We start from the raw sequence: 26642 nt of genomic DNA, 5'->3' as shown, positions 1-26642 counted from the left end.
TGTTTCACAGAAGGAGCGACGAATGAATGATTGGACTTGTTCAATGTGGATATATCGATAACTCGTGCTGATGGATTCTTGGAGATGTCAGGCTAGTTGAGAGCCCTGTCGACGACAGAATACAGACAGACCAGACTTGAACGAGTCAGAAGAGGACAGAGAGAGAATTGTTCGCGATTGACCTTTTGCTATGGTTGAGACTTTTGACGCTAGTGGAAGCAAATCTTTTCTATGGCGAAAGGGGAGGGGGATGCGCAGCAACTCGGAATTTTGTAATCAAGATACTAATGGGTTAATAGAATATTAGTAAATTCACTTGGTGGGAATCGCCACATCATTAGAAAACACCGGATAATCCCGCTCGCCCAGCTTAAAGAGGGCCGTCATGGCGAGCGAGCGGCTTCTGATAGCGAGAGCCATACACGCAGGCCGGGCATACCTACATCTCTGCATCGTGAGTAATCAACCAGAACGATCGCGACCCGTCAGTCTTACCCTTCGACCAGATGCCAGGACCATTATATCGAGATCCATGGGCGGCTCGTGAAGCATGGAGGACCCAAGGTGTCTTTGACCCAAAGTACATGAGGAGGTGGGTATGCTTTACATGGATGAGCGTGTGGGGTATGACGAGCTGAAACTTCATTTTCCACCATTGCAGGAACATGTTCCCAGGCCTTGGAATAGCAACGGTTGCCTTTGTCGCTTATGTCATATACGATGACTATCTCAAACCAAAAGTCAAACATCATGCACCTGCAGAACAGCACTAGGATGGAGAGACACGAGCTCTGGTCAGGCGTTGGTAGCAGCTTGAGGGAGAGGGAGGATAGCACGGCAGCAGCAGCAGCAGCAGTAGCAACATTGCAACCAATGTAACACTATAGGTATGGGTCAGGCTAGACCTCAGGGTAGCATGAATACCAGGGTCTGTCATTTGTTTCACGAATGAGTGTGACCGCTCTCCCACTCACGGAGACTGACGTGGAGAGGTGTGGTGATGCTGATCAGGGAGAGAATACTCTATGCTGGCGCAGATGATTGGAGCAGAGGATAGTGGTGAGACAAGATAGGATCTGGGATCGAAGCATGTCTCCCGTCGTGCGGTGGATTGAGTGATGATATACCGCCAACCTCTCCGAGAACACCGCTCCATTGTTTCTGGATTGTGGGCAGGCTCAAATGGGCGCCGTGCATACTCAACGGAGAGAGTTTCGCAAAGGTCTCACGGATCCATCCAGGCGTTGGAACCAGCGAAGGAAGCCACCACAGGATGTGCTTTGAACGGAAGCGTCATGAGAGCTAGTCGCGCGTCTGTGGTCCCATGCTACGACTGAAGACTTGAAGACGCACGCTCACGACACAGCTCCCCCCAACCATCTCGTATAGACAAGCTGTAGCGAGGCTGCATGCTGCATGACAACGATTCGAGCGACACAGGCCTCGTGTTTCAGCAGTCGGAGGACGGTAAATGCCACTTTGTGGCAGACTCGAGAATGCAGCAATCTGTGCTACACGACTGCCCTGTCAGGCGTCTGACCTGATAGGTAAATGCAACCTCACGTGTAGTGAGACCATACGAGCCCCTGAGCCAGCCACCAGAGCTCGATGGGACTGGCCGTCAAACTTGATTTCCCCGAAAACAATATGAATGAATGCTTACAACATTAAGTGAAAGTGACCGATATCTACAACTTGCCCTACCATACCTTACCCAAGACCCCAAGACCCTCCAGACTGATTACTTTCGTTCCTCTCCTTGTTCTCCGCCAATAGCTTTGCCAAGCCCGACCTCTTCTTCCTCTTCCCAGGCTTCTGCTCCAGAGGGACGAGTCGAGGTGGTTGAGGATATGTCGGAGGAGTGGGCGGATCAAACAGTATGTGCGACGTGGTAGGTTGGGCGAGAAGATGAGGTGGAGGTGAGGATGATGGCTTAGGTTTGAACGGCATGACGCGAGGTAGTGGCATGGAGGGACCAGACTGCGAAGCAATGTTGGCTGCGTCCAGAGCTTGTTTTCGTCGAGCTATACGAGCTGATGGAAATCGTCTTTGACTCGCAAGATTGGGTTGTGCACGTCTGAAAGGAGCTCCACAGATCATACAGTTGGGTGTCTTCCGCTTGCCAGTTGTGCTCAATTCTGCTTCGACACCATGACCAACGGGAACGATCTGATCATGCTTCCTCCGCTTCTTTGATGTCCCTCCGTAGCCTTGCCTCAAACCTCCACAAGAATGACACCAGCCTTCGGACAACTGGCCAGCAGTTGAGATCGATAGCCATAGCCTCGCTCTAGCCAAGTGCACGGCTGCCAGCGTTGGCGAGATGGAATGCATGAGAGGTGGGAGAGAGAGCATGAATCGCTGAGTGTGAGGATCGATCGGGCCAATACGAGGACCAGGAGCAGCGGTCGCCACAGACATCCCGGAAGACTAGTAAGGGGTTGCTCACTACCTCAGGTGGCCCTGTGAAGAGGCTCTGCACGACGAAGGCCCTCTGTGTGTTGCGACGATGAGTTGTATTGAACACAGAAGCCAGTGATCCGCTCGAGATCCTCAAATACCCACCACACCCCTCTTTTCTCTTTTTATTTTTTGCCACCAAAAAGCTTTTATTGGAAGCAGCGACGGAATCAATTTTTCAGTTCTGAAACGTGATTTTCCGCGCGGTCGGATTGTTCAACAACCAGCACGAACATACCTCGTATAGCAATAGTGACAGGCCAAGATGCCCAAGGGATGGTTCAGTGAGCTTCTAGGAGGGGGGAGGAGGAGATATGCGCCTAGTCGCTGACCATGACATCCCAGATATCGATGATCAGACGGATGATATCATCTTTGGAGGGGTGAGAAGCTATACAGAGAGGCGTTGTGATGTGCTGATACCTCGGCACGCCATGTTACAGGAGAAGTCGGCATTCTCAAGTCTCGGACTCACGCGATATCAGCGTCTTGGTGGATTTGTGATCTGTAGGCCACACTCAGATGACGCGTTAGACTGAATCCTCTCACAGGCTTCATTGCTGGGTTTGGTATCTCCATTCTTGGCGCTATCATGCTGTTCTTGGGAGCGACAGGAGCATTTGCAAGTGAGTCGAGGCGAAAGTATAAAACGTCCTCGGCTCACACATTCTGCTTAGCTCTCTTTGCCGTCGGAGCGATCGTCTCGCTGATCGGGACGGGTTTCTTGATGTGAGTCGCTGGTGATATCGTTTCTCACATTCCGCAGCGGTTTCCGAACCCAGCTCGAGAAAATGTTCAAACCTGTTCGAGTGGTCGCTACGATACTCCTTTTCGCAGCTATTGCCATGACCTTTGTCAGTGCATTCGTTCTACCTGCAATCTTGTGCATCGTCTTCGTTATTGTGAGCGGTGAAGCAGAAGCAGGTGTGAGCTGATTGGGGCAGGTGCAATATCTCGCTTTCCTCTGGGTCAGTGTTGTCTCGATTTCCCTGCAGAACCGTCTGAGATCTGTCGCAGTATTCTCTCAGCTATGTGCCATACGCTCGAACGGTGAGTTCATGCATCAAGGACATCTCTGCTGACAACGCAAGATGGTCAAGAATATGGTAGGAATGAAATGATCCAAATTTACAGACACATTACGTCGTTACGCATCACCTTCATGTCATATACGCCCTCATGCACATCACTTGCCAACGTCCCATTCTCTTACACCCCCTTTCTTGACGTAAGGAATGTCAAAGAGACCAGGGGTCTCCGTGGTCGCCTTTGCCTTTTTGTCTTTCTCGTCATCACTATCGCTGTCTCCTCGACGTTTCCGCCTGTCCTCTTTGCGTTTCTTCTTTTCAGCTTTTTCAAGCTTGCGAATGTCGATCTCTGGAGAGTCTTTGCGAAGGGAGACATTCTTAGGAATGGCATAGCCGTCATCGGACAATGTTGGAGATTGATGTCGGCGCTGCAAAGTGTACTCAGCCGAGCACTCGGGCGAATAAGCCTCACCTTTTGTCCGCGTTCCTTCAACACTGCTAGCATGTTGTCCCAACCCACCTCGGCCACCATACCTTCCTTGGGGACTTCTCCGAGATCCAAGCGAGGATCATAGCTGGTGTGAAAGTATTTGTCCATTTTTGAGAGGTTGCTAGGAGGCGATGATGAGCCAGCAAATAATCCAGCATCTTGGACAGTCCGAATGGGTGATTTTCCCTTGACTCGAGATGTCTTCGCTCTCGATACAGACTCGTTCAACGTTTCCTCTTCACCATCCGAATCTCTCCGTCGTGACTCCTCCTTTCGTGGCGATGGCGACCTCTTCTCCTTCCGCGGCGACCGAGACTCGTTTCTCTCCTTGCGCCTAGATCTGTCCTTTCCAGGTGACCAAGGCTCCTCATCCCGCTCTCTGTAACGTTCCTTGAGTCGCTCAGTCCAATGATCCCCTCTATCCTGCTGCTCCTTCCTGATCTTTCTATATCTCTCATCTTCTTCCCTGCCTCCTCGCTTCTCATCATCATTGAAGTAGGCCTCTTCATCTTCCTCCTCTCGCCTTTTCCGATGCCTCGATCGTCTGTCCTCCTCTCTTCGTCTAGACTCTCTACGATTCAAATACTCCTCCTCATCCAAGTCATCCCTTCTAGATCTCTCCCCCCGATTGATATGATCCCTCGTATCGTACCTTCTCCTACTTTCCTTCTCTCTCTCCTCTCGTTCTCGGTACACTCTATCATCCACATCCCGGCGTTTTTCTCTCGCCAGTCGATCATTTCTTCCTACGCTCCTCATGGCTCCACCGAAAAGCCGACTGGAACCAGCGCCACTGGAGTCCCCTCGTGACACTCGAGCATCGCGAGCGGCGGCCGCTTGGGCACGTAATAGAGCGGAATTGTGACCGTCAACCGTCCTTATCACACTCGCCAGGAATCGTTTGTTAGGCTTCGGAGCATTTGGATCGGGCCTAAGTACCGAAGACCCTTCATGAATGGAAGAACACGACACAGTGATCACTCACGAGTCCTTGCCTCCTTCTCTTAACAAGCCTGACAGACCCAATTCGGACCAGCTTTTCTCCTTGTTTTTGGCTTCCTCAGCCAACAGCTTGGCAACATGAGCGTCGAGGTCTGAATCTGAGATATCTTGGGGTATACCAGCGGCCGCTCGTACGAGATTGTTCACGACGCTATTGAGCGACATGGTCGTGGTCGTGGTTGGTATGATGGATGACCTCTCATCGAGTGTGGCTTGTTTCAGAAATTTTTGGACCACGTCACGGTTAATTTTGATCCTGATAAGCTCGCTCGTATCTCCTGGTCCGGCTCCCAGTTGCTGCACCTGGAGTTATTGTCTGCACACTCCTGATACCATGACACTCCCCTCTAGGATAGATGAACCATCCGCTTTGGATCCTCTTCTTCTCCTGCCATTGCCAGCAAAATTGCCATCGAGCCCCCTGCCAACGCTTGAACCCTTATTGTCAGCCTTGGAGGAACGATTGAACCAACCTGGGACTTCTGCAGATGGTCTGGCAATCTTCACAGCGCATATGCGTCAGGTGACGAGAAGGGCTCAGGTGAGGTTCTTGCAAGGTACCTTGAGCATAGTCACTGAAGCCTTTACAGACTCTGCTCAACGCTTCCCGGGTTGGTGCTGCTGAGGCGCGCGAAACTCTCGACAGGGTTGATGTGGACCTCCGAGGCGTAGAGTATGAACGCGATAGGATAAGGGAGGAGATCGCCAAATGCGAGGACTACGAGTGGGTGCGAAGCGAAGAGCCATGAGCTCATGGCACAGGGCGGCCTACACGGACATACAAGTCGATGACTCATTTGTGCCGGACTCAGAAACATTGCGTGAGTGCAAAAACGACAAGAGCTCATTCTGACAATACAAGCTGCCCCTGACTCTGACTCATACGACTACGCCTTGATCATCGCGAGATTGCAGAACGAGCTGCTGGAGATCGAAAAGTGAGGCGAAATGAGTTCGGTCTGACGCTTACACGCGCAGGCGGGAAGCCGCGATCGCCTCCCTGACAAAGGACAGAGACGGCATCATACAATCAAAGAAGGATATCAAGCGGAAATTCGACACTTCGGATGTATACCTGGGAGATTTCGCCAAGGTGGGCTGATTCACGAATCTTCTCTCGCTGACAGGCAGACTGCGGCCGCCATGTCTAGCAAAGTCATGGACGTAGCCAAAGGGAACTGAGCATGCATCAGTCATGCTTTTTGCTGTGATTGTTATTTGTAACACGGGAGAACATCTCCAATGACACCTCTGGTTGTATCGATAGCTGTCGAGATGATGACGCCGATTCAGTCGACTTGCGCGGGGGCTTGGGAGCCACTGGAAGCGTGTATGTGATGGGCGGCGGAGGCACGGTGAATAAGGATGACAATTTGTCGGCAAGGGATTCGGATCGTGGTGGGAGTTGAGCTACAGGTGGTCGCAGTCTGACCGTTTTCGACCTTGTCGGCAGCGGTGGTAGCGATGGTGGATCTGGAGGTTTGAAGGCCGAAGGGAGTGTTGACAGGTCATGATGGATATCCGGGCCAAAAGCCTTGCTAGACAGGGAAACGGATCGGCGAAGCTTGCTGTTATCTAAGGACTTGCGCTGCATATCGAGGGATGGGCGGGCACTGGATCCTTTGGACTTTGGGAAGAAGGATAATTGAGAGCTGGGTACACGGACAATATCCAGTACGCGAGGTGATTGAGGATCAGAGGGGCGGACAGTGTCCATAGAGCTTCTCGAACCGTCAAAGTGGTCGATCAACGGTTCTTGCGCTCTACCTTTGCCTTTACCATGAGAGGCATTCTTCGGTGTCAAGGTAGCTTGACCTTCGCCAGGTCCACGGGAAAAGGTCTCCTTGGCCTTGTTCCATCTGCAGGCGTCTAACGGCACGTACAGATGCGTTCGAAGATGGACCGGGTCTGACGGCCATAGCTTGTTGACTTTGCGCAGCGTCGGAAGCTATAATTCAGTGAATGTGGCTTTCAAAGGGCTCACTTCTATACCGTAGAGTAGGGCGATGCCAGCCAGACTTTCACTCTGCTTGACCTTGCGCTGTCAGCTCGACGATCTTCACTACTGGATCTCACCTGATGCACAAACACTTCTACCTCCTCAGCTTTGGACATTCGTAGGAGATCTAAACTTCCACGCGTACTGCTCGCACCTGACGTGCTGCTCTCTGCGACTTGACGTTCCGTCTCCGATAACAGCCTGCTCAAAGTCGGACGCGAATCTCCAGGCGAGCTCGCCAGAGACAATGGATGATCGGAACCATCTTCTCCATTCTCCGAATCATTGAAGAAGGCTCCATTCAGCCTTCTGCGACGTAATGGTGATGTCAATTTGGACGGACTTTGAGACAAATGCGAGATTGCTGAAAGGGTTGATATCGTCCTGGCATGCCTGGAGGTTTGATCCTCTTCCCCGCCCCAGGGATCAAATTCGTTCACGAATGATGATGCAGGGCTCTCCACCGCCCTCGAACGAGGAAAGGTCATGGTTAGAGCATGCTGGAGCTGGCCCTTAGAGGAATGAGACCCTGAAACAAGACCAATTCACGTCCTTTTGCAGAGGAACATGCTTGCCCCGGACGAGGACTTCACCGAAAGCGGCACTCGCCGATTTGACCGATGCATGATCGAGTGATTGAGCGCGACATGCATATGAGCCATGGGTTTTCATCCTTCAGCCTTTGTAAAAGGAGACCCTGGTCGGGCACTGGGGCAGTGACGGACGATGGTGAGCTCATGCGGTGTGAGATCCGTTTGTTGAGGCTGAGATTCCTCATCGTACATACAGCCGCCGAAGAAGAGTGAACTGGTACATGTCACGTTCCACTTTCACAGATCCATCGTGGTCCTCTCCGTTCCCGGTTCAACGTGAATTCGTGTCTCAACAAATCTGATTGCTGACAGACTCTCAGTACCGTCTCCCAACTCAAGACCGCTCTGATACCCGCGCTCAAACCATTCCAAGCATCAAACTCTCCTCTCCCAGTCCCTATCCCATCTTCATCAGCGGATATTCAACTGTACGCTGAAAAATTGGCGGTGGAAGGAGCAGAGGATATGCCTACAGCTCTTCGAGTCCTGGATGACGACAAAAAGACCCTCATGGGTCTAGAGCTGAATAGATGGCCAAAAGTGTACGTGAGGTGAGCCACCGAGCCATGGGGACACAGCTGAATTATAGCTTCCGAGGAGCGAAGGGATTTTCAGAACCCGAATACACGATTCCACGAGTTGACGATGAGGTTGCCGACGCGGAATAGATATGCATGTATCACTATCATTCGTCCATCTCCTCGTCCTCATCTACCTGCTCTTCGTCCCCTTCCTCATCTCCATCCTCATCTTGATCCATGTCGAACACCTCGAGCCGTCGACCCCCTGTAGTCAAGACGCATCCGGATCTCCTTCCCTTTCGCCCATTGGTGGCTAGGGAGTTGCGACCCGAAGCAATGCCATCGATTTGGCGACATCGAGAGATTTGCAATGGCACCTGATTTGTCAGAGTCACTTGGCGATGCAGACTCACATCCTCTGCTATGTTTCGCTCTATGTTGACTGTCGCGAGGTAAGTCTGGCCGTCGCACACCAAGAGAACTGCCAGCTCGTCCTCGTCAAAGAAATGCAAGGCGATGATCTCTCCGTCCGCTTCGAAAGTCGCTTGTCGCGGTCGATCCCAGGGGTTCAACCAGCTCACTGTAAGCCGTCTGGTCGTTCCAACGTTTACCCAGGCCCTCAATTTTTGGCCATCGAGGCCATCGAAATCCGCTTCAGCGTAAACCTCTTTGCCCAGATCTTCGTATCCTCCCTCATGTTCAGGCTCCGGGTATGAGACCATACTACGGCATTGCTTGAGGAGAGTATTTGCCCAAGCCCAAGGCTCTAGCATCACATTCCGATAGTCTTCGACAGGATGTTCGACCGCAACAGTATCTGGTGAATCGGGTGAAGAGTCCGCGTCATCCTCATCGTCATCATCGTGAGATATGGCAGATGAGTCCAATGAAAGGTGCGCGTTCACAGGCGAGAGCTCGCGTACCGGTGTCGAGACATGCGCGCCATTGAGACGATGCACAGTTCGCCTGAGAACCGTGTCGAGCGGTAGTGGTTTGGCCTTGGGCCTCGATGGGATCGTGACATAGTCATCCTTGTCGAGCGAGTGGAAGTGCTGTTGTAGCGGGGAATCGATGAATCCGGCCTTCAGAAATGACCACACGAGTTTGAGATCATAAGTGATGGAGGGCTGAGCATCACTAGATTGGTCCTGACTAACGCCACGCGCAATTTCTGTTTCATGTCAGACTTCACCGCGGTGCAATTACGAACCATAATTTAACCATTTGATGAACTCAGCAGAGGCCATCGCTTCGTGTGCCGCCGTCTGTCGAACACCTTCGATCAGTTTGCATAGGCCAAGAGTGATCGGTCTACCTCGTTTAGCGGGAGACTAGACTAAAGGGATACGCTCACAATGTCGCCCGATGCGGGGTCAATAGGACAATGCGCTCCAAAGCCGGGGTGATGCTCTCCGAAATGACAGTTTGGATAGCTTTATACCCATTAGTCATGGTCTCCTCCCACTTGGTCAAGGTCTGTCTCATGAGCTGGGTCCGCTCAGAGGCAAACCTACCCTCCCAGTCAGTCGGTTCCCGAGCCATTCTGACACTCCGGGCGAACATCTTCCAGTCATTAGCAAGCGGAATAGATCCGAATGTGTGTCCTTCTTTGACACTGCGGCGTCAATGGGGGAACGCAGAAATTCCGACTCACTTCCTTGCTGTTCACCACATGTCTCGACTTCTTCCCTCCATATCATGGTTTGCTTGCCAGCTTCGCGAAAATGATGATGCGCCACGGATATACCCCTCAAAACGACGTCCAGCATCTCGGAAATCTTGTCAACGAGTAGCACTTGCCGTAAGTCTGTCCTCACGTCCGTCGGATATGTCCCCGTCAGAAACAGATGACGAATATCGGATGCTGGGGGACCTATACGAAGTATGTCGGGGGGCATTGGTGAGGCGGAAGGAAGCAAGCAAGGGAAATCTTTGAGAAGTTCATGTCTGGGTGCGGGAGATGTATCATCTGGCGCTTGCTTGAGCCGCATCATCATGAGACTCGAGGTCAGCGAGTGCGCAGAGGGAGAATCTCACTGAGGGGGTTTCGGTTGTTCTGGGATGCTGACTCGAGGAAGAGAGTCGAAGATCGTGAGAGGCTCTCCAGGCTGAATCATAGGTCAGCAAAAAGCTCAAAGAGGGATCTCACTCCACGCTGTGGCCACGGCGACTTGCCTGCCTCCCAGCCCATATGCCACCATCGGTTGCCATTCTCATAGGACAGCCATTCTGAATCAGACGGATGGATATCCAAAGGGATCGACCTGACGGTCTTGCCATCATGTACCGACAGGTGATCAACCGTACAATCTCGGCCGTGCAATAGTAACAGAGACAGATGCAGGCCTGTTTTGTCAGTCGACAACTGTCACATTCATCGCACCATCTAACGTCCATGCTAGCCCTCCTAATCTCCCTTGGATCTCTCTGTCCCAGACTTTGCCTCCTGACAATCGCCATAGCTCGACAAGGATCCCTCCAGCTCGTTCTTTACCCTTGCCATGCGTGTCTGGGCTGGAGAGCAAGATGACCAGGTCCATGGTGGGATTGCATGCTGAAGGGTGGAGAATTCGAGGTTCATTAAGATCAATCGTAGCCAACGGCGTGAAGGACGACGACGACGACGGTATCATCTTCACCTCGGCACCCATGAAGCAGTGTGGTGATACCTCCAATCTAAGGATTTCATTGCTCGAGAACATTTCGAGCCCCACGTGGCGTTGACGCGTCGAGGCGTCTCAAAAGTCAGTCGCCATCTGGATCCCTGCCTGCTCTTACAATATCAGCTTGGTCGAGGCAGTCATGACCATGGATCCGGTCAATCTCAGTCCCGTACCGCCCTTATTGGACTCCTATTGCTTCCACTCAACTCGACATGAGTCTTCAGAAGGATGGATCATGGGGATCGATGAAGCTGGTCGTGGACGTGAGTCAAGATCCTGAGCGAAGAATTGACAGAATGCAGCTGTTCTAGGTGGGGTTGCATGCCAAATGATGCTCATACTTTAGGTCCGATGGTATATGCTGCTGCCTACTGCCCAATGTCATTCAAACCGACGCTGGAGTCTCTCGGATTTGATGGTATGTCTATGACGTTAGATGCTTCGCTCATTGGTCTAGACTCCAAGGCGCTATCTCCGGAAACGAGACAGGCCTTGTGGGATACCTTTGATACCCACGCACCCCTGTGTTACAGCAGTGCTACGCTATCCCCCCAATCAATCTCTGCCGGAATGTTACGGCGGGTGCCAATCAATTTAAACCAACAAGCTCAGGTGCGTCTGCGACTTGGATGGTCCACTGAATTCCAAAGGACGCAACGATAGGACTGATAAGATCAGCACTGGAGCGGAATATTAATGTCGTGGAGGTGAGAGGGTAATGGAAGGACTTCGCTGACTGTAGTGCTACGTCGACGCACTCGGACCGTCTCCACAGTGGCAAGCTCGTCTCTCAGAGATCTTCCCAACAATCAAGTTCACCGTGTGTCCTAAAGCCGACTCGATATACAAGATCGTTGGTGCAGCTTCCATCGTCGCAAAAGTCACTAGAGACCGATACGTGCATCACTGGGTGGACCCAGAGGGAGACGACACCGCTGTGGACGGCGATGCGGGTGGATCTCGAGGAAGCGGATATCCTTCAGATCCACGTACACAGGCGTTCTTGAAGGATCATATCGACCCAGTCTTTGGTTACAAATCCATCGTGAGGTTCTCTTGGGCGACCGTCAAAGTATTGCTGGAGAAACAGGCAGTGGAATGTAAATGGTGAATCGACAATTGCCTGCAGAGCTGACAATGCAGGTCTGATGACGATTCATCAAACCTCTTTGACTCAGATCGTGGCAGGCCTAAAATGTGGAGAGATGTTGGCATATCAGGAGCGGGAGAATTATAATCATGTATCAGAACTTTGCTTCCCGCAATTTGGAGGCCTCTGTCCTGACACGACGGTCCCAATGTTCTTTCGCCAACACCTCGACTTCCCACAAGCTCGTCGCCAGAGGATTCGTCAATTGCGGGTCATCCAATTCCGGCTTGTACACTCCATCAAACATACGCTCCTCGGTATCCAGCATGCCTTCCAATTTTGACTCTTTGATCATCATGGTCCGCACGATTTCCAAGGCCTTGAGAGCACTTTGGGGCGGTAGGAGTAGGGCAGACTCTGTCAAACGCTTCGCGAACGCTGCTAGACGCCAAGGCGGCATGGAAGACTTGTTGACGCGGGAGAAAAAAATCGTCTCGATACACTCAAACATAAGCGCGGATGTCGAAGCATTCAGTCGAGATGGAACTGTGCCGTCTGGTGGATCCTCGATTCCAGTGTCAAGCGCGAGCGGTCTAAGAAGAGCAAAGAGGGCGTTGACGAAATCGGTCAAGTCAATATTTAATGCTTCGCCTTGTCCAGACAACAGATCAAAGGCGGTAATGATAGCGATCAATCGTAAGCGGACACGCTGGTTCGCCGCAAGGTCGTCCGCGTCGTCCACTATCAACCTGCGAAGGACGACCAAGAGATCTTTGAAAAAGTCAATGTTGATGTGATGAGCGAATTGCGAGATCCCTTCAAGGGCTGGGGCCAGCAGTGGAGTCGGGGTCGGGTGCTTTAATATGGAGAAATACAGGACGAAGAGGTTTTTGAGCGTTTCAGTTTGCTGCACATCAGCTGAGCCAAATGGACAAGCAGACTCACCACTTGGGATCGCTCCTCCTCATTCACCTCTGCTTCTGCCTCTGCCATCTCCTTCTTGATCTCTTTCAACTCCTTGTCCCTTTTCTTCTGGTTCTTCGTTCGCCATTTCTCCCTTACATCGGACTTAAATTTCGCTTTCATCTTGGTGCCCTTGCGATCTCGCTCATCCCTCTTCGTCTCGCGTTTTGGGTCAAGCTCATTGACCAAACGCAGATGAAGAAGAGAGCCCAGTATCTTTGGATGAACTTGATATTTGCGCTCCTTGATCATACGAGCGATGAGTCGGACCAAGATCTGCGAGTCGTGCGCCGAGACATCTGCCTTGAACACTTTGACGACGGTCTGAAAGACCAACTCGGCATCGTCGTCCCACGTCTTGCGAGCCACACGACCGACCAAGACTCCCATGATGTTCTCCGAAAAGTTAAAGTGTGGGACCGCCGTGAGGAGCTCGCACATGCAACCGAGGCAGAGAGATGCGAGTGTGGACCGAGCTTTGATCTCTGTCTCCAGAGTCTTTAGATAAGCTTTATATGTGTTCACGAGAAGCTTCTCTCCTTCTCGTTGGCGTTTGACCTCGTCTCGTACCTTCTCAGCCTCCTCCAGCGCAGTGAGTTGCCGAATTCTGTAACCGGGGATAATGTCTTTGTAGACAGCCAGTAGAGACAAAAAGGCTAGACCTCTGATGGACGCAGGGACAGGCAGCTTGGATCCATCGTCAGGAGAGGGGACTGTCGGCAGACTGAACGTGGATAATCGGGTGAGCAGAGGTGCCTATAGTCAGCCGCAAGTAAATGTATGAAAGCTTACTGTGTCGATGAGTTCGCCCCCAGCTAAGATCTCTGCACCTGTCGAGGCGATCTGTTCTTTCGCCGCGGCCAGTCTGTCTGCATTCTTCCAGCCGGGTCGTCCTGCGATTTCCGCGATCCCGAGACGACCGAACTTGCCCTTTTGGCTCGCCATTCGATGAGTCAATTCCTCCGTGGTCGGCTCTAGCTCCTCTTCGCTCTCTTCCGTGGATTCCGGTGTTGGCGGTCGTGGCTTTTTCGTCGGAGGCAAAGTGATCTTTGTCGATCCCTCAACTTTTTGAATCTGCCCAGAAGGCAGCTTAATGGGTAAACGACTGACTTGAACGGAATCCGATTCCACCGAAAGTGAGCGCTCCATGCGCTGCCTCCCGGCACGCTCATAGTCTGCTTCCTCGTTGGCTTCCTTTTTGCGTTTCCTCCGATCACGGTAATCCACGGCATCCGAGTCACTACTCATAGAATCTAGGCCGTCAACCTCCGAGTCATCATCCAGACTCTCCAAGTCGGAGACATCCTCTAGATCTGAAGGGAACTCAGCATCAGAGTCGAAAGACCCCGTAGAGGCTGATCCTAGGCTTGGTAGCTTTGGCTTGATACGGGATTGTTTCGGCAGCGGTTCTCGAGACTTTGCAAGGTCGTGCAGTCGCCGAGTCTCCTTGATCGACCTAGTACATGAGGCTCTGTGGTCTGAAGATTTGCCTCACCTGCTCAAGGCAGACGGGTCTGCACTAGATATGAATCCCGCTACATCTCCCAAATCATCGTCCAGCTCATAGTCATCTTCTAGCTCGTCGTCTTCGCTGCCGCCCGCTTCGTACGTGCTCTTTGGGATAGGTATAGTCTTCCGGTCTCTCAATTTCGTCTTCTTCTCGACCTTTTTGTGCTTGTCTTTAGGTCGAGTCTAAGTTTGTCAGCGTGGGACAGTCCTGATTGACATGCCACTTCCGGTTGGGCCTTGCGCTTCCCCAATGCTTTTGCAGACGGCATGATTTGAAGGACTGCTGGATGTACATGTCAAGGACAGGAGAGCGCAGGACTAGCAGATGAAGAATTCTGAAATTTCTTCGGGAGCGGAGATCGCCGCATCGAGCGCATCACCGCGCTGACCTCGAGCCGAGTCGTTCTTATACACGACCTATGCTTCGGACACTGGTGACGGTGACGAGCAGACGTTATCGACACACCATGACGGATCTATCTCTGTCTTACTCCCCACAAAGGGCTGAAGAGCTCAAAGAGAACATGAAGGGAGTCTTAGATGACATTGCGGCTGTCGGTAACGTAAGCAGTTGATCGACTGGTCAAGGCTGACTGAGTACAGGCCCGTCTGGTCCCCATCTCCAAATTAAAGCCTGCATCAGACATCAAAGCCCTTTACGATGCTGGATACAGGCATTTTGGGGAAAATTATATACAAGAGATGGTCGACAAAGCGGAGGTGCTCCCCTCGGATATTCGTTGGCATTTTGTTGGCGCACTTCAGAGCAACAAGGCTAAGCTGGCAGCATCAGTACCCAACCTTTTCCTGCTGGAAACATTTTCATCCGTCAAATTAGCAGATGCGGTCCAGAAGCATCTACCGGAACGAGCAGAGCCCCTCAATGTTTACATACAGATCAATACCTCATCCGAAGACTCGAAGTCTGGCCTACCTCCTCTCACATCATCTTCCACCAAATCTGATCCCGCTGCTGAACTCGCCATACATATTCGAGATCACTGTCCGGGTCTGAAACTCCTGGGTCTGATGACCATCGGATCATGGGAAGCATCACACGATCCTTCAAAACCCAATCCCGACTTCGAGACTCTCAAAAGCACAAGGAAGGAGCTGCTCAGATTACTCGAAAGCGATCAGGAGCTAGAGTTGAGCATGGGCATGAGCGCCGACTTTGTACAGGCCGTCAAAGAGGGAAGCAGTAGCGTCAGGGTCGGCACGCGGATATTTGGTGAGAGGCCACCGAAGAATGCATGAGACATTTCAACGGAATGGGAATCCACCTTGTGCCTGCGATGGTCAGCCCGATCTTTACGCGGGAGATTCATTTACCTCTGAGGCGCCGATTTTCATCCAAAAATCTTGCAGATCGAAGCCACCAAATATACTGCCCGGGTCTTCGCCCAGCGTCTCTCCAAACCAGTCATCCAGCGTGGCAGACCCGGTTCTGCTCGTTTCAATCGCAGCAGTATCGGGTGCCGATTGGAACTTCGGTGAGCCCATGGGTCCAGTCGTCGGAATGGCAGTCAACCAATCGAAGCTGTCGTCCCAGGCTGCATCTACCCTAGCGGTGGCATCCCATGGAGCAGGCGAAGTGTTCTCTGCCGCCGGGGCTGGGCTGCTCGGCTTGCTCTGCCGGTCAGTTTGGGATGGCGCAGGAGAGGCTCACCAGATCAGACATGGCCGACAGCTTGCGCTTGAGGCCTCTCAGCTGGCGGCTATATCGAGCGGGCGGGTCGTTGTCTTCTGTCGACGCTTCTGTCAAGCAGGAGCACAGTCGGTCGATGAGTGTCAAGGTTCTGGCGTCAGCTTTCGGGCCTTAAAGTGTCTCACTTTGGTTGATCTGCACGAAGGACGGCACCTGAGTAGACCGCCTAATATCAGCAACGACCTTTGTCCAGCCCACCTTGAGGAGCAGAATGGCAGCATAGGTGAACCACAACAGGAATCGTGATGGCAAATAAGGCAGCGCTCCGCCAGGATGTAGGCTATCAACACAGATCCTTAGGAGCGAACGAGCCGCGTCACATGACTGGAATATGTAACGGGCGTCAGGGCTATGCGCCGCTCCGCGAGGGAACAAGCTGAGTGGTGGACGAGGCGGAGGTAGCGACTGTGATTCTGCAAGTTTCTGGTATTCTTCATCGGCTCGGATGGCAGCGCGCTCAACATGCGCTTGCTGGAGGTATGAGCTTTTCAAAAGCCGCAGACCCACATAACTGAAAGAGCAGATGTATAGTTGAGCGTAATAGAACATTGCCCACACGGCATCGTTCAAAGGAAAAGTCCGCCACCTGCGATGAGACCAATTCGCTACTGTATCAAGACCCACCTCTTATTCCCCCAAAGCACCTTGAATCCGTCCAATGAGCGCACGAGCTCGTCGATATATTTGAAGTACTCCCCATAGCTCATTAGTCAGTACGGCACCGTACGACTGCCTCACACAACGAGCGACTTTGTCCTTGCAGCATTTGGGTACAAGATGTCATGAGCACTGGACATCATTTGCGTCAATTCGACGTAGGCCTGGATCAATCCTGCCAGGTCATCCTGCTCGCCCGAATCTGCGGGACGGAAAAATGGGAAGTTGCCACCCGATGCAGCTGGACCTGTCTGGTTCGATGAGGAGTAGCCTTGAAAGCAGACGGCGGGGCCTCGAGACCAGAACGCCTTTCCAAGACGGAGGGAAATGCTGGATCAAGTCAGTCGGCTTCTGGACAATGCTGCTCACTGTCTGTCGAAGAGATAGCAATCTGGAATCAGCGTGGACTCATTCACGAAGCTCACATGTCCACGCCAGACGAGCTCTTTCGAGCTCAAAGGTTCTTTCCTCTTCATCGAACAGCTTTGTAGCCATCTGGTGATTAGCATTGTCTATATCAAGGCCTACTTTGTCTAATCTCAAACCGTACGCGACGCGGATAGCGGAGCCTATCAACATCCAAGCCTGTCGATTTTCTTTGCCATGATGTTCCTCTCCCAGTCCAAAGGCTTGAAGATCTGCCGTCGTACCTACCTCGGGATCACGAGGCAGGTTTTCCGCCAGTAACAGCAGGCATTCAACAAGTCCTACACTTGGTGGAGCCCCAAGACATTCGATATCGGAAATCCAGCCCTAAACAGTCAGCGAAATAAGTGAATTCTAGCCTAACCCTCATGACCGACCAGGAACGATCGTGAATCGTTCGCATACCCTCGCCGGCGTGATTCCGGCTGGCTATGATGATGATCCCGGCAAGGAGGTAGGGTTCATCGCTGGCAAACCGACCCAGGGTTCGCGCCCGGGGTATGAGATAAGCGGGGACCATTGGCTGAGATGCCTCAGGATCAAGTGCATCACGAGGCAGCTCACGAAGAAGTGATGGTGGTAGCGGAAGAACGTATTGACCAGATCAACTATTTGGCTGACGGAGAGTATACGCTTCTTGACCAGGATAAAATCTGACAGTTCGGCATGTACACTCTTGCCTGACCCGGTCCGAGCAGGTATAGAGCTTCTCGAGGGTCCCCCCGACTGTAGGTCACTCTGACCGGAAGCCAGAGCAAGGATATGCAGCGCATCAGATTCGTTCTGCAGGTCTGCCACAACAATGTCGCTTGGATCGGCTGTCCTAGGTACTATACGCCGGCGTTTAGGGCTCGTTGTTGATATGGGGGGATGTTGAGGGAGCTGAGGGAAGGGATTGGCCAGATCCCCAGAATTGTACTCATCGGTCAGTGATGGCCTTTTAGGATATGGGTTAAGTCCCAGTAATCCGGAGTATTCGACATTTGGTGAAGCCGGCGGATCCATAGTGCGGAGAGATGGCCGAGGCCCCGGGAACTCATCCATGTCTGTGATGGAAGCTGAGGTGGACCGTCGACTGTTTCCACCTCTTAGACTTGGAACAAAGATACACTCTCGGGACTCCCGGCGGCATCGAGAGCAAGGTGGTTCGGATGGTGCATCAATATCACCCTGTGCCCTGTCAGGTGTATGATGAGCATTTCAGGACTCACCAGATCACATTTTGCCTTCCTACTGCGACAGTGCAAGCTTCGCTCATCAGCTCCCGTCACAATTGATCTCACCATGCTCTGTAGCCTCTTCGCAGCTTCTCGGTCGGTTTTCGGTCACTGCTCATCGTCGTTGTTCATGAATGATGCATCAACGTTGTATACAGGTCAGAAGCGGATAAACAAGGATATTCAAGGCTCGACGGTTATAAACGGAGATGGCTTCGGGATTTCGCCGATCTTGTCTCCGGAAAACGAGGCATACGCTACATGACTACACAATCGTCACGGACAGATAGCGAGTACATGGCCTGAGGCACCCGTCAGGTCGACCAGATGTCGTAGATCTCTCTCACCTTGTCCACAGTCTTTTCAATCTTCTTCCAATCGCTCCGTCGTTGGATGAACTCGTAAATGCTTCTCATTTAGTCTCGGCAAGATCCGGGCGAGCTCACTCTTCGGGTCTGAAAGTTCCCCCGTATCGCGTTACGTCACGGACGATCTGAGCCAGATCCTTGCCGTCAGACACGATGTAGACGTGGCCTAACATCTTCAAGTTGGCAAAGTCCTCAGTGATCCGAGGCTGCTTGAGAGAGGTGATGAAAGCATGATAGGCATTCAAATCGGCAATGATCTGGAATCCGCCTTCGAGCGAGATAATTTGACGTTTGAGATGCCGTTGGAGGATGCTGATGATAAGCGGCGCTGTACTCCTTCACCTACGCCTGGAGACGTATCCCGACTTCTTGGTAGAATACCTCGAGGACCTCCTTAGACGTGCTTCCCCTGAGCAGGTTGCAGTGCATTTCAAGACACGCAATTGCCTCTCGACAGCCCTCTGTCGGTCCGAGCTCGAGCGGAGTTCCCTCAGTTGGATAGTATTCTCGAGGACCCGTCTTGACCTGGATGATGTGCTCAACCTGTGCAAGTCAGCCACTGGGTCGCCGAGTGAATCCTCAACTCACCTGATTCATCAAGACCTCGATACCGGCATTGAGACCGCCAGCCACGGCATCGTCCAATACGGTCTCGAACCTCTTCTTCTCCCTCATCACGGCATTCAGAAAGTCAGTCTTGTCCACATACTTGGCCAAGTCTTTGTCAAAGTAAACCTGTACCATAGACTGGATAGTGTCTCCAACGTGGACCAGCTCGAAGAATTGCAAGAGGGGCGCCACACTCGTCGTTTCTGCAGCCGGCTTGTAGGAGCTCATCTGTTGAGAGGCGCTGATAGTCAGGCATGGCATGCACTCAAACCCACACTTTGAACCCCGGGGCGATGTGCCTATCTCCGACGGCCTTCAGGAGAAGAATGAAGATCTCCTCGATAGTCTCCCGCACTCGATGACCGGCTTTACCTGGGTAATTGGCAAATGTCTCGCAACGCTTGAGCGAATCTCGATCCGCATGAATAAGCTCGAGCGCAGTGTCCAGAGAGACTAGAAGCTGTAGACGATCGAAAGAGGAGTCTGCCTCGTCTCTGACTTTTTCTCCGATTGGTGGCGGAGGAGGAAGCTCATCCTTCTCTTCGAAAACCACCTGCTGCTTCACTTCAGAACCACTCCACTTCTGCGGATTCAACATCGATAAGCCATTGACAGCATGCGAGCCGCCCGAGACAATTGCGTGCACTCCGTATGTGACGGTACGAGGGACAATCGTGACCGGCAAGAGCAGAACATCTCGGAACCCGGCAAGGACATTCTTCTTGACTTGATCTGGATTTGAGGCATTGAGGAACGTCGGGCCTTCCCCCATACTCGCGTCCGCGCCTCGCTGCGTGTCCCACATTCTGCAAATGGAGTCGAGCGAGCGTTTGACCGACTCTGTTTCCTCGTCGAGGTATTCGTCAATGTTGACCTCAAACATTTTGTAGCTAAGATCAGTTGTGTTACAGCTTAGTTTCTCACATGACATCCTCCACTTGGATTGAGAGAGATTTGTCTCCGAGGACCTCCATGGTTACGTCCACTAACTTCCAAGACTGAACGAAGGCTGCGGCACTGGCCTGTAAAAAAAGCTCCGGAGAGACTATACGTGTTTGCGACAGCAGGGCCTGAACATACTCGCCAATCTGATGTCAGAAAACGATCCATTCCTCACACTTACGACATCGTTCGCAACTCGGTCACAAAAGGAGACGACAACTCTCGCCCCGAGGGGAAAAACACGAGTAGCCTTTTGGGCGTCCAAGCGGAAAGTCTCTAGCACATGGGACATGAATGCGTCCATGGGAGTGAAATCCAGTTGCCGCACCGGCTCACCAGCTGGCGACGTCGTTTTACTGTGACTCAGCTAAGCTGCGAAGGGCAACAGACCCACACTATGTTCTCCAAGGCGTCCCACTTCCCGGTCTCATAGAACACTTCTCGTTTCTCCACCCAGACACGTCCACATTCCCACTGATCTCGACTGCCTCCTCCCGCGTCCCACACTTTCCAGCTACTTTCCGCTGCAAGCCGCATGTCATCTTCGTTGCCTTTGTTGTCTGCAACTTCAAAAGCTACCAAGCAAGTGGAGTCGAAGCGGTCCGCGGCGGCAAGTAGTGCTTGTCGGAGAAACCCCCAGTCGTGTAATGGTTGTAGTCGGGGGCATAAGAAAAGGAGTAGTGATAAAAGCATGTCGGACTGAGCGGACAGCGTGGTGGCATTAGGGAAGAGAAGCGCTAGTGTGGAGCTTGGAGAGGGCGACGATCGGAGATGAACGCACAAGGGGATGAGAGATAGATGATGCTGCTTGTAGGCGAGATAATAGGGTCCAAAAGTGCCTTTCATCGGTTTTGGATTGAATGCAAAGAAGCCAGACGCTCGATTATTTCCATTGGCAGCCGGACGAGAGGGTAGGGGGACCTCGTCAAAGTCCAGAAGACTCATCTCTTTCGCCTTGGTCGTCACTCCAGCAGAAAAGTCTCCGAAATCTACATCTTCAAAGTCTCCGTTTGAGAAGTCTCCATAGTCTTCTTCAATCGACCTCCGCAGAGACCCTTGACGCCGAGGAGCTTGTGCGGACTTCTCGACGGCTATTTGAGACGGCTCGCCCCCTTGGTCCACGTCCAATCCCAGCAGCTTGCATCGTTTCTCCCATATTCTTTCATCTCTAACAAGTTTTGCCAGAGCCCGATTGCATCTCGCGACGTTGGGCAAATCAGGTATGGGAAGATGGTGGACTATGCGGAGCACGATGGATTCTGGGTATCGGCCTATCAGTGGACCTGACGTCGCAGTCTGGGCTGCATGCTTGGCAGGCTTAAGTACCGATGCCCAAGATGAGGCTGATGATGATCCTGCCTTGGAAGGGGCCAGAGGTGCCCAAGAATTCATGATGTGGTGTGAAGGCGACAAGTCAATGTTGAATTTGGCGCAGCCGGCATGATTGGTTCGCGTTTTCGGCTTAAGACCCGCTTATGTCTCTACATCATACACGTAACCGCATACTTCGCAGCGCGCCGCCCTACACTTGCTAGTATCCGCCGACAACGTTCGAGACCTCTTCGTTACCCTCTCTGGCCTTGCGCTAGCAGCGTCCATCATGGCCACTCCGCCGACCCTTTTACCTGGCATGGCCTACATCCACGTCTCCACCAACGAGCCATCAGCAGTCACGTCGGTGAAGCATCAGCAATGGACACTGCACCACGTTGGACCGGTTGGAGAGCTACAAGGAGAGCACCTGTTCGAGGTCCGTCAGCCCGGAGGCACAGTCATGGAGCGGTCAGGTCTAGACGAGCCGGCTCTGTTGCAGAAAATCAAGGATGACACCGGACTCAAAGGCGTCAAAATGGTAGAGATGAAGCAGAGGGTCAAGAGGGATGAGTTCTGAGAGGGACGTATACGAGTAGCCGGGGATTGCCAGCTATGTCGCACTGCCGGACATCTACCCTGCCCGCTTTCGAGCTGAAGATTAGGCGAAACATGTGAATGACGACCAGATACTCGGATACTCCACCTGGAATTTAGTTGACATTGACTGCTATTGGTGCCCGGAGAGCTACTGGGATGACAAGCAGCTGCTGAAGATGGCACCCATGTAGCACACCGACAAAGAATGATTTATGCTGCCGAGATGTATAGGCACCTGTGCAGAATTTCTCATTGTACGATAGAACATCATGCGAGGACGCGGAGATGAAGTTCTTTGACAAGCTCGACGGTCGGGCTTCTGAATTCTCTTTGGAGCTTTGAGACGTCCAGACCTCTCGAATCAGTCAGTAAACGTCAGACCTTATCACATGTAATGAAATAGCTCCCAGCTCCGCTCGACCGGAAAGACCACGTGTAGGCTGCAATTGCATCAGGTTGGGCTTCTGGCGACCATTGATATCCCTCACGAGATACGAGATGAGCTCGGAAAGGAAACGGATCATCGTCATTGGTATCTCGTGAGATGATGCTGACAGACCATATCTGACCTTGAGTGGTGCTAGCTGCTCTGGCAAGACTCTTCTGGCCAAGACATTGAAGTCAATCCTCCCTAGGGCGACCATCATACATCAAGACGATTTCGCTCCAGTGAGTCGCGACGACCTGGGATTCACTGAACAAGAGGCTCCTGAGGATCTTCCACTAGTCGATAGGCTTCAAGATTGGGACGATCCACCGACCTGCATCATCTGGGACCAATTTCGTAGCACGCTCAAAGACATTCGCTCAGGCAAATCGCCCTCGCATGAGAGCAACGACCATCTGAATGTCTTGGATGCTCCTGAGCTGGATACGGCCACGATCGGGAAATGGAAAAAGGCTTTCTCAGATTTAGAGACGGAAGAACGGGCGCATGGCGTGCAGCTCGAGTGGTATCTTGTGGAGGGTTTCATTTTATATTGGGATCAAGTGAGTCTTTGGCAACTGCCCAGTTGGCTGACCGCAGCAGGCTGTCACCAATGCGCTGGACATTCGACTATTCCTTCGCGTTCCTCATGAGACGCTGAAGCGCCGAAGAGAGGGGCGTTCAGTCTATGTCATACAAAGTAAGTGATGTTCAACATCGCACCTTATTGACAACAGGCGCCTCGGCAGCTGGAGATGTCTGGACGGATCCACCAGGATACTTTGACAAGATTGTCTATCCTGCCTACGTCAAAGGGCATCGGCATATGTTTGAAGACGGAGATGTGGAGCAGGGAGATGTGTCAGAAGAGTGGAGAAATAGCCAACATCCAGTCAAAATGCTCGTGCCGGGAGAGGGCCCAGAGGAAGTCATGAGGGTTGTCGAGGATAGCTGCAGGTATCTAGTCGATCAGGTCAAGGCTGGCGCGGGAGTCGCATTATGATGCATCAAAAATCACTGTACTGCGAGATGTGTGAATAGCCTGGATGGATTTGGGATCAATATCGACTTCGACCCAAGTCGGAGAATGTTGCACCTCAGTCTCTCCTAGGTCTGACATTAACGAGTTTCGGGCTTGACACTCACTCAGATCTCGAGTAAGGACTTTGGTCTCCGTCACTACCACTTCAAACCTCGATCCAACTCCAGCCAATCGGACCTCCTCGGCCAACTCAACCAACTCCGGATCCTTGGATCTCGTATCGATCAAGTAAAAATCACCAGCTTCAGTGACTACGCCAAAGCGGTTCCTCGTGCCGGATATGAAGGTGAATCTGAGACCTTCGAACTCCTCTATCAATCGTAGTCTAGGAGCTGCATTTTGTCTGAGATCCCCGTGGTCGATCTCAAAGAGGTGCTGAGCAGGCCCATCGAGCACTAGGAAAACGCGAGATTCCGCCGCGTACAACTTGCCTTTCGAAGTCGCCAGAAGTGGATGTGTGAGGGTAGGTTCATCATGCGCGGCCTCGAGAAAAGCCTCCATCTGGTCGCACATATAGATACTGTCCTTGTACCAAGCATAGACTCCTCCCAGGCCAGTGACAACCACGTCGTTCCATTCATTTTTTGACCGCCGGCCGTCCAGAGTATATACGAATTTGTCTTGAATGTATCCTATCAGATCATCCAGCCCGAAGAGACGATCAGACTGAACATCAAGGTTCTCGAGACGTTTCTTGAGCCTGGGATGCTCGCCCCATATCTTGGGTTGTCCGGTCAGGGCGTCTTGCCCATTAGAAAGAAAGACCGCCTGCAAATGCTCACCTCTTCCAACGGTCAAGGTGAAACTGTGCCAGATGACTTTCTCGCATCCTGTCTTAACAGTGATATCGGTTGGAGACAGAATCTCGTTCTGACTGGTGGGATCCAAGTTGCCGAAAACATTGGAACCAAGGGCGATCAAGGTCATGAGAGAGTGGACGATCAAAAGATGGGGTCTTGAAAGGTGGAGGTCAAAACATTTGGCACTGGGGGCGATACGACGATTCATGCATTGATTAAGCCAGATATGATGGGCTTTGCGGAATTATCAGAGAGGAGCAGAGTCAGCTGCTCGGCTAAGACTTTGCAATTCTCCCTGATGCCCTGCGTATCCTCCGAGGAGCTCTGCATAAGGCTTCTCAAAACGTCAAGAGCTGAGTCCGGCCCGTCCCCGGTCTTTTTGTCTTCCAAGACTGCCGCCACGAGAGAGGCTCATTGTCAGCTGCGCCTTAATTCATGCTCACCTTTGGCTGGCGTGAACGTCGATATGAGTGTCAATGCGATTATACCTTCATTGATCAGAACGGGAAGTTGGTGACCGAGTCGAATCATCTCTGACAGATAACCAATGACTTGGTCGTTGACCTTGGCTACCTCACCTTGCTGGCTAAGGCTGCGAATGACATTGACGTATATCCTCGTGGCTTCGAAACGCAAAGCTTGATCATCTGTCCGAGTCATTAAGGCTAAGAGGGATGTTTGATCGGTGCCCAGGAACCTCTTTGCATTGGCCCCTATCTTCAGCGCCAGGACGGCTTCACTCAACTCACCATTGTCCCTACAAAGATTCTTGATCAAGCCGATAGCGCCACCCTGGACCGATCCCACCAAATCGCGTTCGTCGACCCATGGTCTCATGCTTACAACTCTCTCAATTACCGCATGATCTCCAATATATTTCTTATTGGACGGCGAAATAGACAGATTCCGCAACATTCCGAATAATGCGTGTTGAACTTTGGCCGGTGTCGTTGCGATGAGCAGTGACAGAACATCCTCCATGATAGCATTTGTACCTTGAACCAGACTTTCAGCCTTAGCGTCTAAGAGGTCAGCGAATGAAAGCACAGACACGCACTATCTTGGGCATAATTTCCATAGCACAGCAGCGCACATATCGTCAAATCTTCGCGGTCCGAGAGGCTGAGCCAAGCTCTCATCACCTCCCAGAGTGTATTGTCTTCGTCGAGGCCGGACGCCATTTCACTTAGCGCCGTGATAGTCGCTTCCTTCGCATCTGACAAGAGCTTTGCTGGATCCTCTTCACCATCGGCGTCCCATTTTGGCACATCCCCGCGCTCAACAAAGTTAGTCAGTACGTCGATGGGTGGATATCTGAGGACGTAGATTGGCAAAAGCTCCAAGATTTCGCAGGCGGCCCGGAGAATGAATATGGTCGACTCGGCGAGATCGTCTTTGAAAGGGGGAATGAAGCAATGCATGGGTCTGAGCAGAACATCCCACACAGCCGAGTCCACACTCTTCGCGAGAGCTTCGGAGTCTGAATCTTAGCACAGGGGTACCGATGACAAAACTCACGCTTCTCAACGACCTTAGTTGTAATGTCTGCTGACCACTGAGCCAGCATATCGTCAGCGTTTTCATGCCCAATTTCAAGCAACGAAGTGATCGCTGTCCAGTCGGCCAATTGGTTTAAGGCCGCGTCTGAATAGTCAGCCGTTGACCCCTGACCAAACTTACCATGATCATTCATGGTTAGATTCAGGAGACTTGCGACTAGAGGCCGTGCGCAGTCCAGCGAAGGATGACTGCCCAGCATCTCTATGACGGCCGAGATATAGCCAGCTCCCACCATCAAGTCTCGGTTTGGATCTGACATGCTCAGCTTGGACGCTTCCTCTGAACGCACCGCAGTCCGCTACGAGATTGGCTACGACCCGGCCCACCTGCGCAGAGTGCCTAGTTTCCCCATCCTTCACGCATCTTGAGAGAATCTGGGTCAGCGCTGAAGCAATGGCCATCTCTCCAACGAGGAGTCTGTAATGGGCTGCTATCAGACTGTATCATAGCACAATCTCACCATTCCTAAGTGCATTTGCGGTTCTATCCAATGCTGTCAGGAGATTGACATCATTGTAATGGGATGACTTTATCGTCCCGATGTCCTCTCGGACTCTTTCAGGCAAGCTCTCGCTGACGCTCATATTGAGTTGAGCGATGGTCAAAACGCTGCGACGTTCGTAATGACCATTGACGCACGCGAGTTAGATTCGCACG

General features: G+C 52.1%; 17 protein-coding genes across 17 annotated transcripts; 8 read left to right on the top strand and 9 right to left on the bottom strand.

The window, feature by feature from the left end:
• The first annotated feature begins 431 nt into the window (after nucleotides 1-431).
• On the top strand, nucleotides 432-940 carry BD324DRAFT_611113 (NADH dehydrogenase 1 beta subcomplex subunit 3). The gene is made up of 2 exons (XM_022014244.1): nucleotides 432-592; nucleotides 662-940. Exons 1-2 carry the CDS (start codon nucleotides 507-509, stop codon nucleotides 771-773), a joined length of 198 nt encoding a protein of 65 aa, XP_021874206.1. The 5' UTR covers nucleotides 432-506; the 3' UTR covers nucleotides 774-940.
• A 498-nt stretch (nucleotides 941-1438) lies between these two features.
• BD324DRAFT_611111 (hypothetical protein) lies at nucleotides 1439-2548 on the bottom strand. The gene has a single exon (XM_022014243.1). The coding sequence runs from the start codon at nucleotides 2419-2421 to the stop codon at nucleotides 1711-1713; it is 711 nt and encodes a 236-aa protein (XP_021874205.1). The 5' UTR covers nucleotides 2422-2548; the 3' UTR covers nucleotides 1439-1710.
• Nucleotides 2549-2725: 177 nt separating this feature from the next.
• On the top strand, nucleotides 2726-3581 carry BD324DRAFT_647452 (Got1/Sft2-like family-domain-containing protein; the record flags this gene model as incomplete). Its single annotated transcript, XM_022017661.1, has 9 exons — nucleotides 2726-2744; nucleotides 2806-2843; nucleotides 2904-2967; nucleotides 3012-3086; nucleotides 3138-3189; nucleotides 3227-3362; nucleotides 3405-3428; nucleotides 3478-3510; nucleotides 3552-3581. The coding sequence occupies 9 exons, from the start codon at nucleotides 2726-2728 to the stop codon at nucleotides 3579-3581; spliced, it is 471 nt and encodes a 156-aa protein (XP_021874204.1).
• A 65-nt stretch (nucleotides 3582-3646) lies between these two features.
• Nucleotides 3647-5159, bottom strand: BD324DRAFT_677982 (hypothetical protein; the record flags this gene model as incomplete). The annotated part of the gene is made up of 3 exons (XM_022018966.1): nucleotides 4964-5159; nucleotides 3961-4909; nucleotides 3647-3916 (listed from the first exon to the last, which is right to left on the bottom strand). The coding sequence occupies exons 1-3, from the start codon at nucleotides 5143-5145 to the stop codon at nucleotides 3647-3649; spliced, it is 1401 nt and encodes a 466-aa protein (XP_021874203.1). The 5' UTR covers nucleotides 5146-5159.
• A 78-nt stretch (nucleotides 5160-5237) lies between these two features.
• On the top strand, nucleotides 5238-6564 carry BD324DRAFT_5727 (hypothetical protein). The gene is made up of 6 exons (XM_022013054.1): nucleotides 5238-5521; nucleotides 5571-5704; nucleotides 5743-5801; nucleotides 5843-5918; nucleotides 5959-6073; nucleotides 6112-6564. The coding sequence occupies exons 1-6, from the start codon at nucleotides 5315-5317 to the stop codon at nucleotides 6160-6162; spliced, it is 642 nt and encodes a 213-aa protein (XP_021874202.1). The 5' UTR covers nucleotides 5238-5314; the 3' UTR covers nucleotides 6163-6564.
• Nucleotides 5897-7610, bottom strand: BD324DRAFT_677980 (hypothetical protein). Its single transcript, XM_022018965.1, has 4 exons — nucleotides 7057-7610; nucleotides 6965-7015; nucleotides 6112-6928; nucleotides 5897-6073 (listed from the first exon to the last, which is right to left on the bottom strand). The coding sequence occupies exons 1-3, from the start codon at nucleotides 7465-7467 to the stop codon at nucleotides 6170-6172; spliced, it is 1221 nt and encodes a 406-aa protein (XP_021874201.1). The 5' UTR covers nucleotides 7468-7610; the 3' UTR covers nucleotides 5897-6073; nucleotides 6112-6169.
• Nucleotides 7611-7705: 95 nt separating this feature from the next.
• BD324DRAFT_647448 (hypothetical protein) lies at nucleotides 7706-8127 on the top strand (the record flags this gene model as incomplete). Its single annotated transcript, XM_022017660.1, has 3 exons — nucleotides 7706-7723; nucleotides 7769-7848; nucleotides 7893-8127. 3 exons carry the CDS (start codon nucleotides 7706-7708, stop codon nucleotides 8125-8127), a joined length of 333 nt encoding a protein of 110 aa, XP_021874200.1.
• A 130-nt stretch (nucleotides 8128-8257) lies between these two features.
• Nucleotides 8258-10633, bottom strand: BD324DRAFT_647447 (hypothetical protein; the record flags this gene model as incomplete). The annotated part of the gene is made up of 9 exons (XM_022017659.1): nucleotides 8258-8470; nucleotides 8507-9264; nucleotides 9304-9404; nucleotides 9448-9569; nucleotides 9608-9708; nucleotides 9748-10094; nucleotides 10131-10201; nucleotides 10243-10439; nucleotides 10477-10633. The coding sequence occupies 9 exons, from the start codon at nucleotides 10631-10633 to the stop codon at nucleotides 8258-8260; spliced, it is 2067 nt and encodes a 688-aa protein (XP_021874199.1).
• Nucleotides 10634-10895: 262 nt separating this feature from the next.
• On the top strand, nucleotides 10896-11867 carry BD324DRAFT_647446 (putative ribonuclease HI large subunit; the record flags this gene model as incomplete). The annotated part of the gene is made up of 6 exons (XM_022017658.1): nucleotides 10896-11019; nucleotides 11059-11067; nucleotides 11103-11174; nucleotides 11214-11368; nucleotides 11407-11463; nucleotides 11499-11867. 6 exons carry the CDS (start codon nucleotides 10896-10898, stop codon nucleotides 11865-11867), a joined length of 786 nt encoding a protein of 261 aa, XP_021874198.1.
• Nucleotides 11868-12000: 133 nt separating this feature from the next.
• BD324DRAFT_647445 (CBF/Mak21 family-domain-containing protein) lies at nucleotides 12001-14587 on the bottom strand (the record flags this gene model as incomplete). The annotated part of the gene is made up of 5 exons (XM_022017657.1): nucleotides 12001-12753; nucleotides 12792-13565; nucleotides 13602-14265; nucleotides 14305-14501; nucleotides 14543-14587. The coding sequence occupies 5 exons, from the start codon at nucleotides 14585-14587 to the stop codon at nucleotides 12001-12003; spliced, it is 2433 nt and encodes an 810-aa protein (XP_021874197.1).
• Nucleotides 14588-14785: 198 nt separating this feature from the next.
• Nucleotides 14786-15575, top strand: BD324DRAFT_640506 (hypothetical protein; the record flags this gene model as incomplete). The annotated part of the gene is made up of 2 exons (XM_022017351.1): nucleotides 14786-14881; nucleotides 14922-15575. 2 exons carry the CDS (start codon nucleotides 14786-14788, stop codon nucleotides 15573-15575), a joined length of 750 nt encoding a protein of 249 aa, XP_021874196.1.
• Nucleotides 15576-15957: 382 nt separating this feature from the next.
• On the bottom strand, nucleotides 15958-18445 carry BD324DRAFT_574415 (hypothetical protein; the record flags this gene model as incomplete). Its single annotated transcript, XM_022013059.1, has 12 exons — nucleotides 15958-16117; nucleotides 16152-16192; nucleotides 16225-16497; nucleotides 16534-16612; nucleotides 16651-16728; nucleotides 16765-17013; nucleotides 17053-17074; nucleotides 17109-17436; nucleotides 17474-17632; nucleotides 17674-18279; nucleotides 18321-18357; nucleotides 18393-18445. The coding sequence occupies 12 exons, from the start codon at nucleotides 18443-18445 to the stop codon at nucleotides 15958-15960; spliced, it is 2085 nt and encodes a 694-aa protein (XP_021874195.1).
• A 47-nt stretch (nucleotides 18446-18492) lies between these two features.
• Nucleotides 18493-21713, bottom strand: BD324DRAFT_611086 (exocyst complex component Sec10-domain-containing protein). Its single transcript, XM_022014242.1, has 9 exons — nucleotides 20640-21713; nucleotides 20427-20601; nucleotides 20228-20391; nucleotides 19579-20193; nucleotides 19283-19544; nucleotides 19041-19237; nucleotides 18773-19006; nucleotides 18674-18734; nucleotides 18493-18628 (listed from the first exon to the last, which is right to left on the bottom strand). The coding sequence occupies exons 1-9, from the start codon at nucleotides 21635-21637 to the stop codon at nucleotides 18584-18586; spliced, it is 2751 nt and encodes a 916-aa protein (XP_021874194.1). The 5' UTR covers nucleotides 21638-21713; the 3' UTR covers nucleotides 18493-18583.
• BD324DRAFT_611085 (hypothetical protein) lies at nucleotides 21714-22460 on the top strand. Its single transcript, XM_022014241.1, has one exon. It carries the CDS (start codon nucleotides 21846-21848, stop codon nucleotides 22134-22136), a length of 291 nt encoding a protein of 96 aa, XP_021874193.1. The 5' UTR covers nucleotides 21714-21845; the 3' UTR covers nucleotides 22137-22460.
• A 169-nt stretch (nucleotides 22461-22629) lies between these two features.
• On the top strand, nucleotides 22630-23594 carry BD324DRAFT_611083 (P-loop containing nucleoside triphosphate hydrolase protein). Its single transcript, XM_022014240.1, has 5 exons — nucleotides 22630-22695; nucleotides 22732-22825; nucleotides 22862-23146; nucleotides 23187-23283; nucleotides 23321-23594. Exons 1-5 carry the CDS (start codon nucleotides 22655-22657, stop codon nucleotides 23584-23586), a joined length of 783 nt encoding a protein of 260 aa, XP_021874192.1. The 5' UTR covers nucleotides 22630-22654; the 3' UTR covers nucleotides 23587-23594.
• Nucleotides 23550-24909, bottom strand: BD324DRAFT_5466 (hypothetical protein). Its single transcript, XM_022013012.1, has 4 exons — nucleotides 24869-24909; nucleotides 24408-24835; nucleotides 23730-24245; nucleotides 23550-23696 (listed from the first exon to the last, which is right to left on the bottom strand). Exons 2-4 carry the CDS (start codon nucleotides 24631-24633, stop codon nucleotides 23581-23583), a joined length of 858 nt encoding a protein of 285 aa, XP_021874191.1. The 5' UTR covers nucleotides 24634-24835; nucleotides 24869-24909; the 3' UTR covers nucleotides 23550-23580.
• Nucleotides 24611-26576, bottom strand: BD324DRAFT_611076 (armadillo-type protein). The gene is made up of 8 exons (XM_022014239.1): nucleotides 26446-26576; nucleotides 26275-26412; nucleotides 26106-26237; nucleotides 25944-26069; nucleotides 25483-25905; nucleotides 25175-25447; nucleotides 24869-25138; nucleotides 24611-24835 (listed from the first exon to the last, which is right to left on the bottom strand). The coding sequence occupies exons 1-8, from the start codon at nucleotides 26567-26569 to the stop codon at nucleotides 24630-24632; spliced, it is 1692 nt and encodes a 563-aa protein (XP_021874190.1). The 5' UTR covers nucleotides 26570-26576; the 3' UTR covers nucleotides 24611-24629.
• Between the last annotated feature and the right edge of the window lie 66 nt (nucleotides 26577-26642).

Source organism: Kockovaella imperatae (assembly GCF_002102565.1).
Source record: "Kockovaella imperatae strain NRRL Y-17943 chromosome Unknown BD324scaffold_1, whole genome shotgun sequence".
In the NCBI taxonomy this organism is placed as follows: domain Eukaryota; kingdom Fungi; phylum Basidiomycota; class Tremellomycetes; order Tremellales; family Cuniculitremaceae; genus Kockovaella; species Kockovaella imperatae.
The sequence above is the reverse complement of the archived record's forward strand: the minus strand, read 5'-3'. Positions and strand labels throughout refer to the sequence as shown.

Bases quoted from the DNA above. Each gene is read 5' to 3' on its own strand.
- BD324DRAFT_611113 (XM_022014244.1), top strand. From the start codon at position 507: ATGCCAGGACCATTATATCGAGATCCATGGGCGGCTCGTGAAGCATGG. The intron at 593-661 runs GTGGGTATGCTT...CCACCATTGCAG, and splicing joins GACCCAAAGTACATGAGGAG to GAACATGTTCCCAGGCCTTG.
- BD324DRAFT_611111 (XM_022014243.1), bottom strand. From the start codon at position 2,421: ATGTCTGTGGCGACCGCTGCTCCTGGTCCTCGTATTGGCCCGATCGAT.
- BD324DRAFT_5727 (XM_022013054.1), top strand. From the start codon at position 5,315: ATGACACTCCCCTCTAGGATAGATGAACCATCCGCTTTGGATCCTCTT. The intron at 5,522-5,570 runs GTGAGGTTCTTG...AAGCCTTTACAG, and splicing joins AGGTGACGAGAAGGGCTCAG to ACTCTGCTCAACGCTTCCCG. The intron at 5,802-5,842 runs GTGAGTGCAAAA...TGACAATACAAG, and splicing joins GCCGGACTCAGAAACATTGC to CTGCCCCTGACTCTGACTCA.
- BD324DRAFT_677980 (XM_022018965.1), bottom strand. From the start codon at position 7,467: ATGACCTTTCCTCGTTCGAGGGCGGTGGAGAGCCCTGCATCATCATTC. The intron at 7,016-7,056 runs GTGAGATCCAGT...TGACAGCGCAAG, and splicing joins TAGAAGTGTTTGTGCATCAG to GTCAAGCAGAGTGAAAGTCT. The intron at 6,929-6,964 runs GTGAGCCCTTTG...ACTGAATTATAG, and splicing joins CCCTACTCTACGGTATAGAA to CTTCCGACGCTGCGCAAAGT.
- BD324DRAFT_611086 (XM_022014242.1), bottom strand. From the start codon at position 21,637: ATGAATTCTTGGGCACCTCTGGCCCCTTCCAAGGCAGGATCATCATCA. The intron at 20,602-20,639 runs GTGGGTCTGTTG...GCTGAGTCACAG, and splicing joins GACGCCTTGGAGAACATAGT to TAAAACGACGTCGCCAGCTG. The intron at 18,629-18,673 runs GTGAGAGAGATC...CGGGTGCCTCAG, and splicing joins TTGAAAAGACTGTGGACAAG to GCCATGTACTCGCTATCTGT.
- BD324DRAFT_611085 (XM_022014241.1), top strand. From the start codon at position 21,846: ATGGCCACTCCGCCGACCCTTTTACCTGGCATGGCCTACATCCACGTC.
- BD324DRAFT_611083 (XM_022014240.1), top strand. From the start codon at position 22,655: ATGAGCTCGGAAAGGAAACGGATCATCGTCATTGGTATCTC. The intron at 22,826-22,861 runs GTGAGTCGCGAC...ACTGAACAAGAG, and splicing joins ATCAAGACGATTTCGCTCCA to GCTCCTGAGGATCTTCCACT. The intron at 23,284-23,320 runs GTAAGTGATGTT...TATTGACAACAG, and splicing joins TTCAGTCTATGTCATACAAA to GCGCCTCGGCAGCTGGAGAT.
- BD324DRAFT_5466 (XM_022013012.1), bottom strand. From the start codon at position 24,633: ATGAATCGTCGTATCGCCCCCAGTGCCAAATGTTTTGACCTCCACCTT. The intron at 24,246-24,407 runs GTGAGCATTTGC...GATACATTCAAG, and splicing joins CACCTTGACCGTTGGAAGAG to ACAAATTCGTATATACTCTG. The intron at 23,697-23,729 runs GTGAGTGTCAAG...CGTTAATGTCAG, and splicing joins AGTCCTTACTCGAGATCTGA to ACCTAGGAGAGACTGAGGTG.
- BD324DRAFT_611076 (XM_022014239.1), bottom strand. From the start codon at position 26,569: ATGAGCGTCAGCGAGAGCTTGCCTGAAAGAGTCCGAGAGGACATCGGG. The intron at 26,238-26,274 runs GTGCGTTCAGAG...TGAGCATGTCAG, and splicing joins CAATCTCGTAGCGGACTGCG to ATCCAAACCGAGACTTGATG. The intron at 25,906-25,943 runs GTGAGTTTTGTC...GCTAAGATTCAG, and splicing joins AACTAAGGTCGTTGAGAAGC to ACTCCGAAGCTCTCGCGAAG.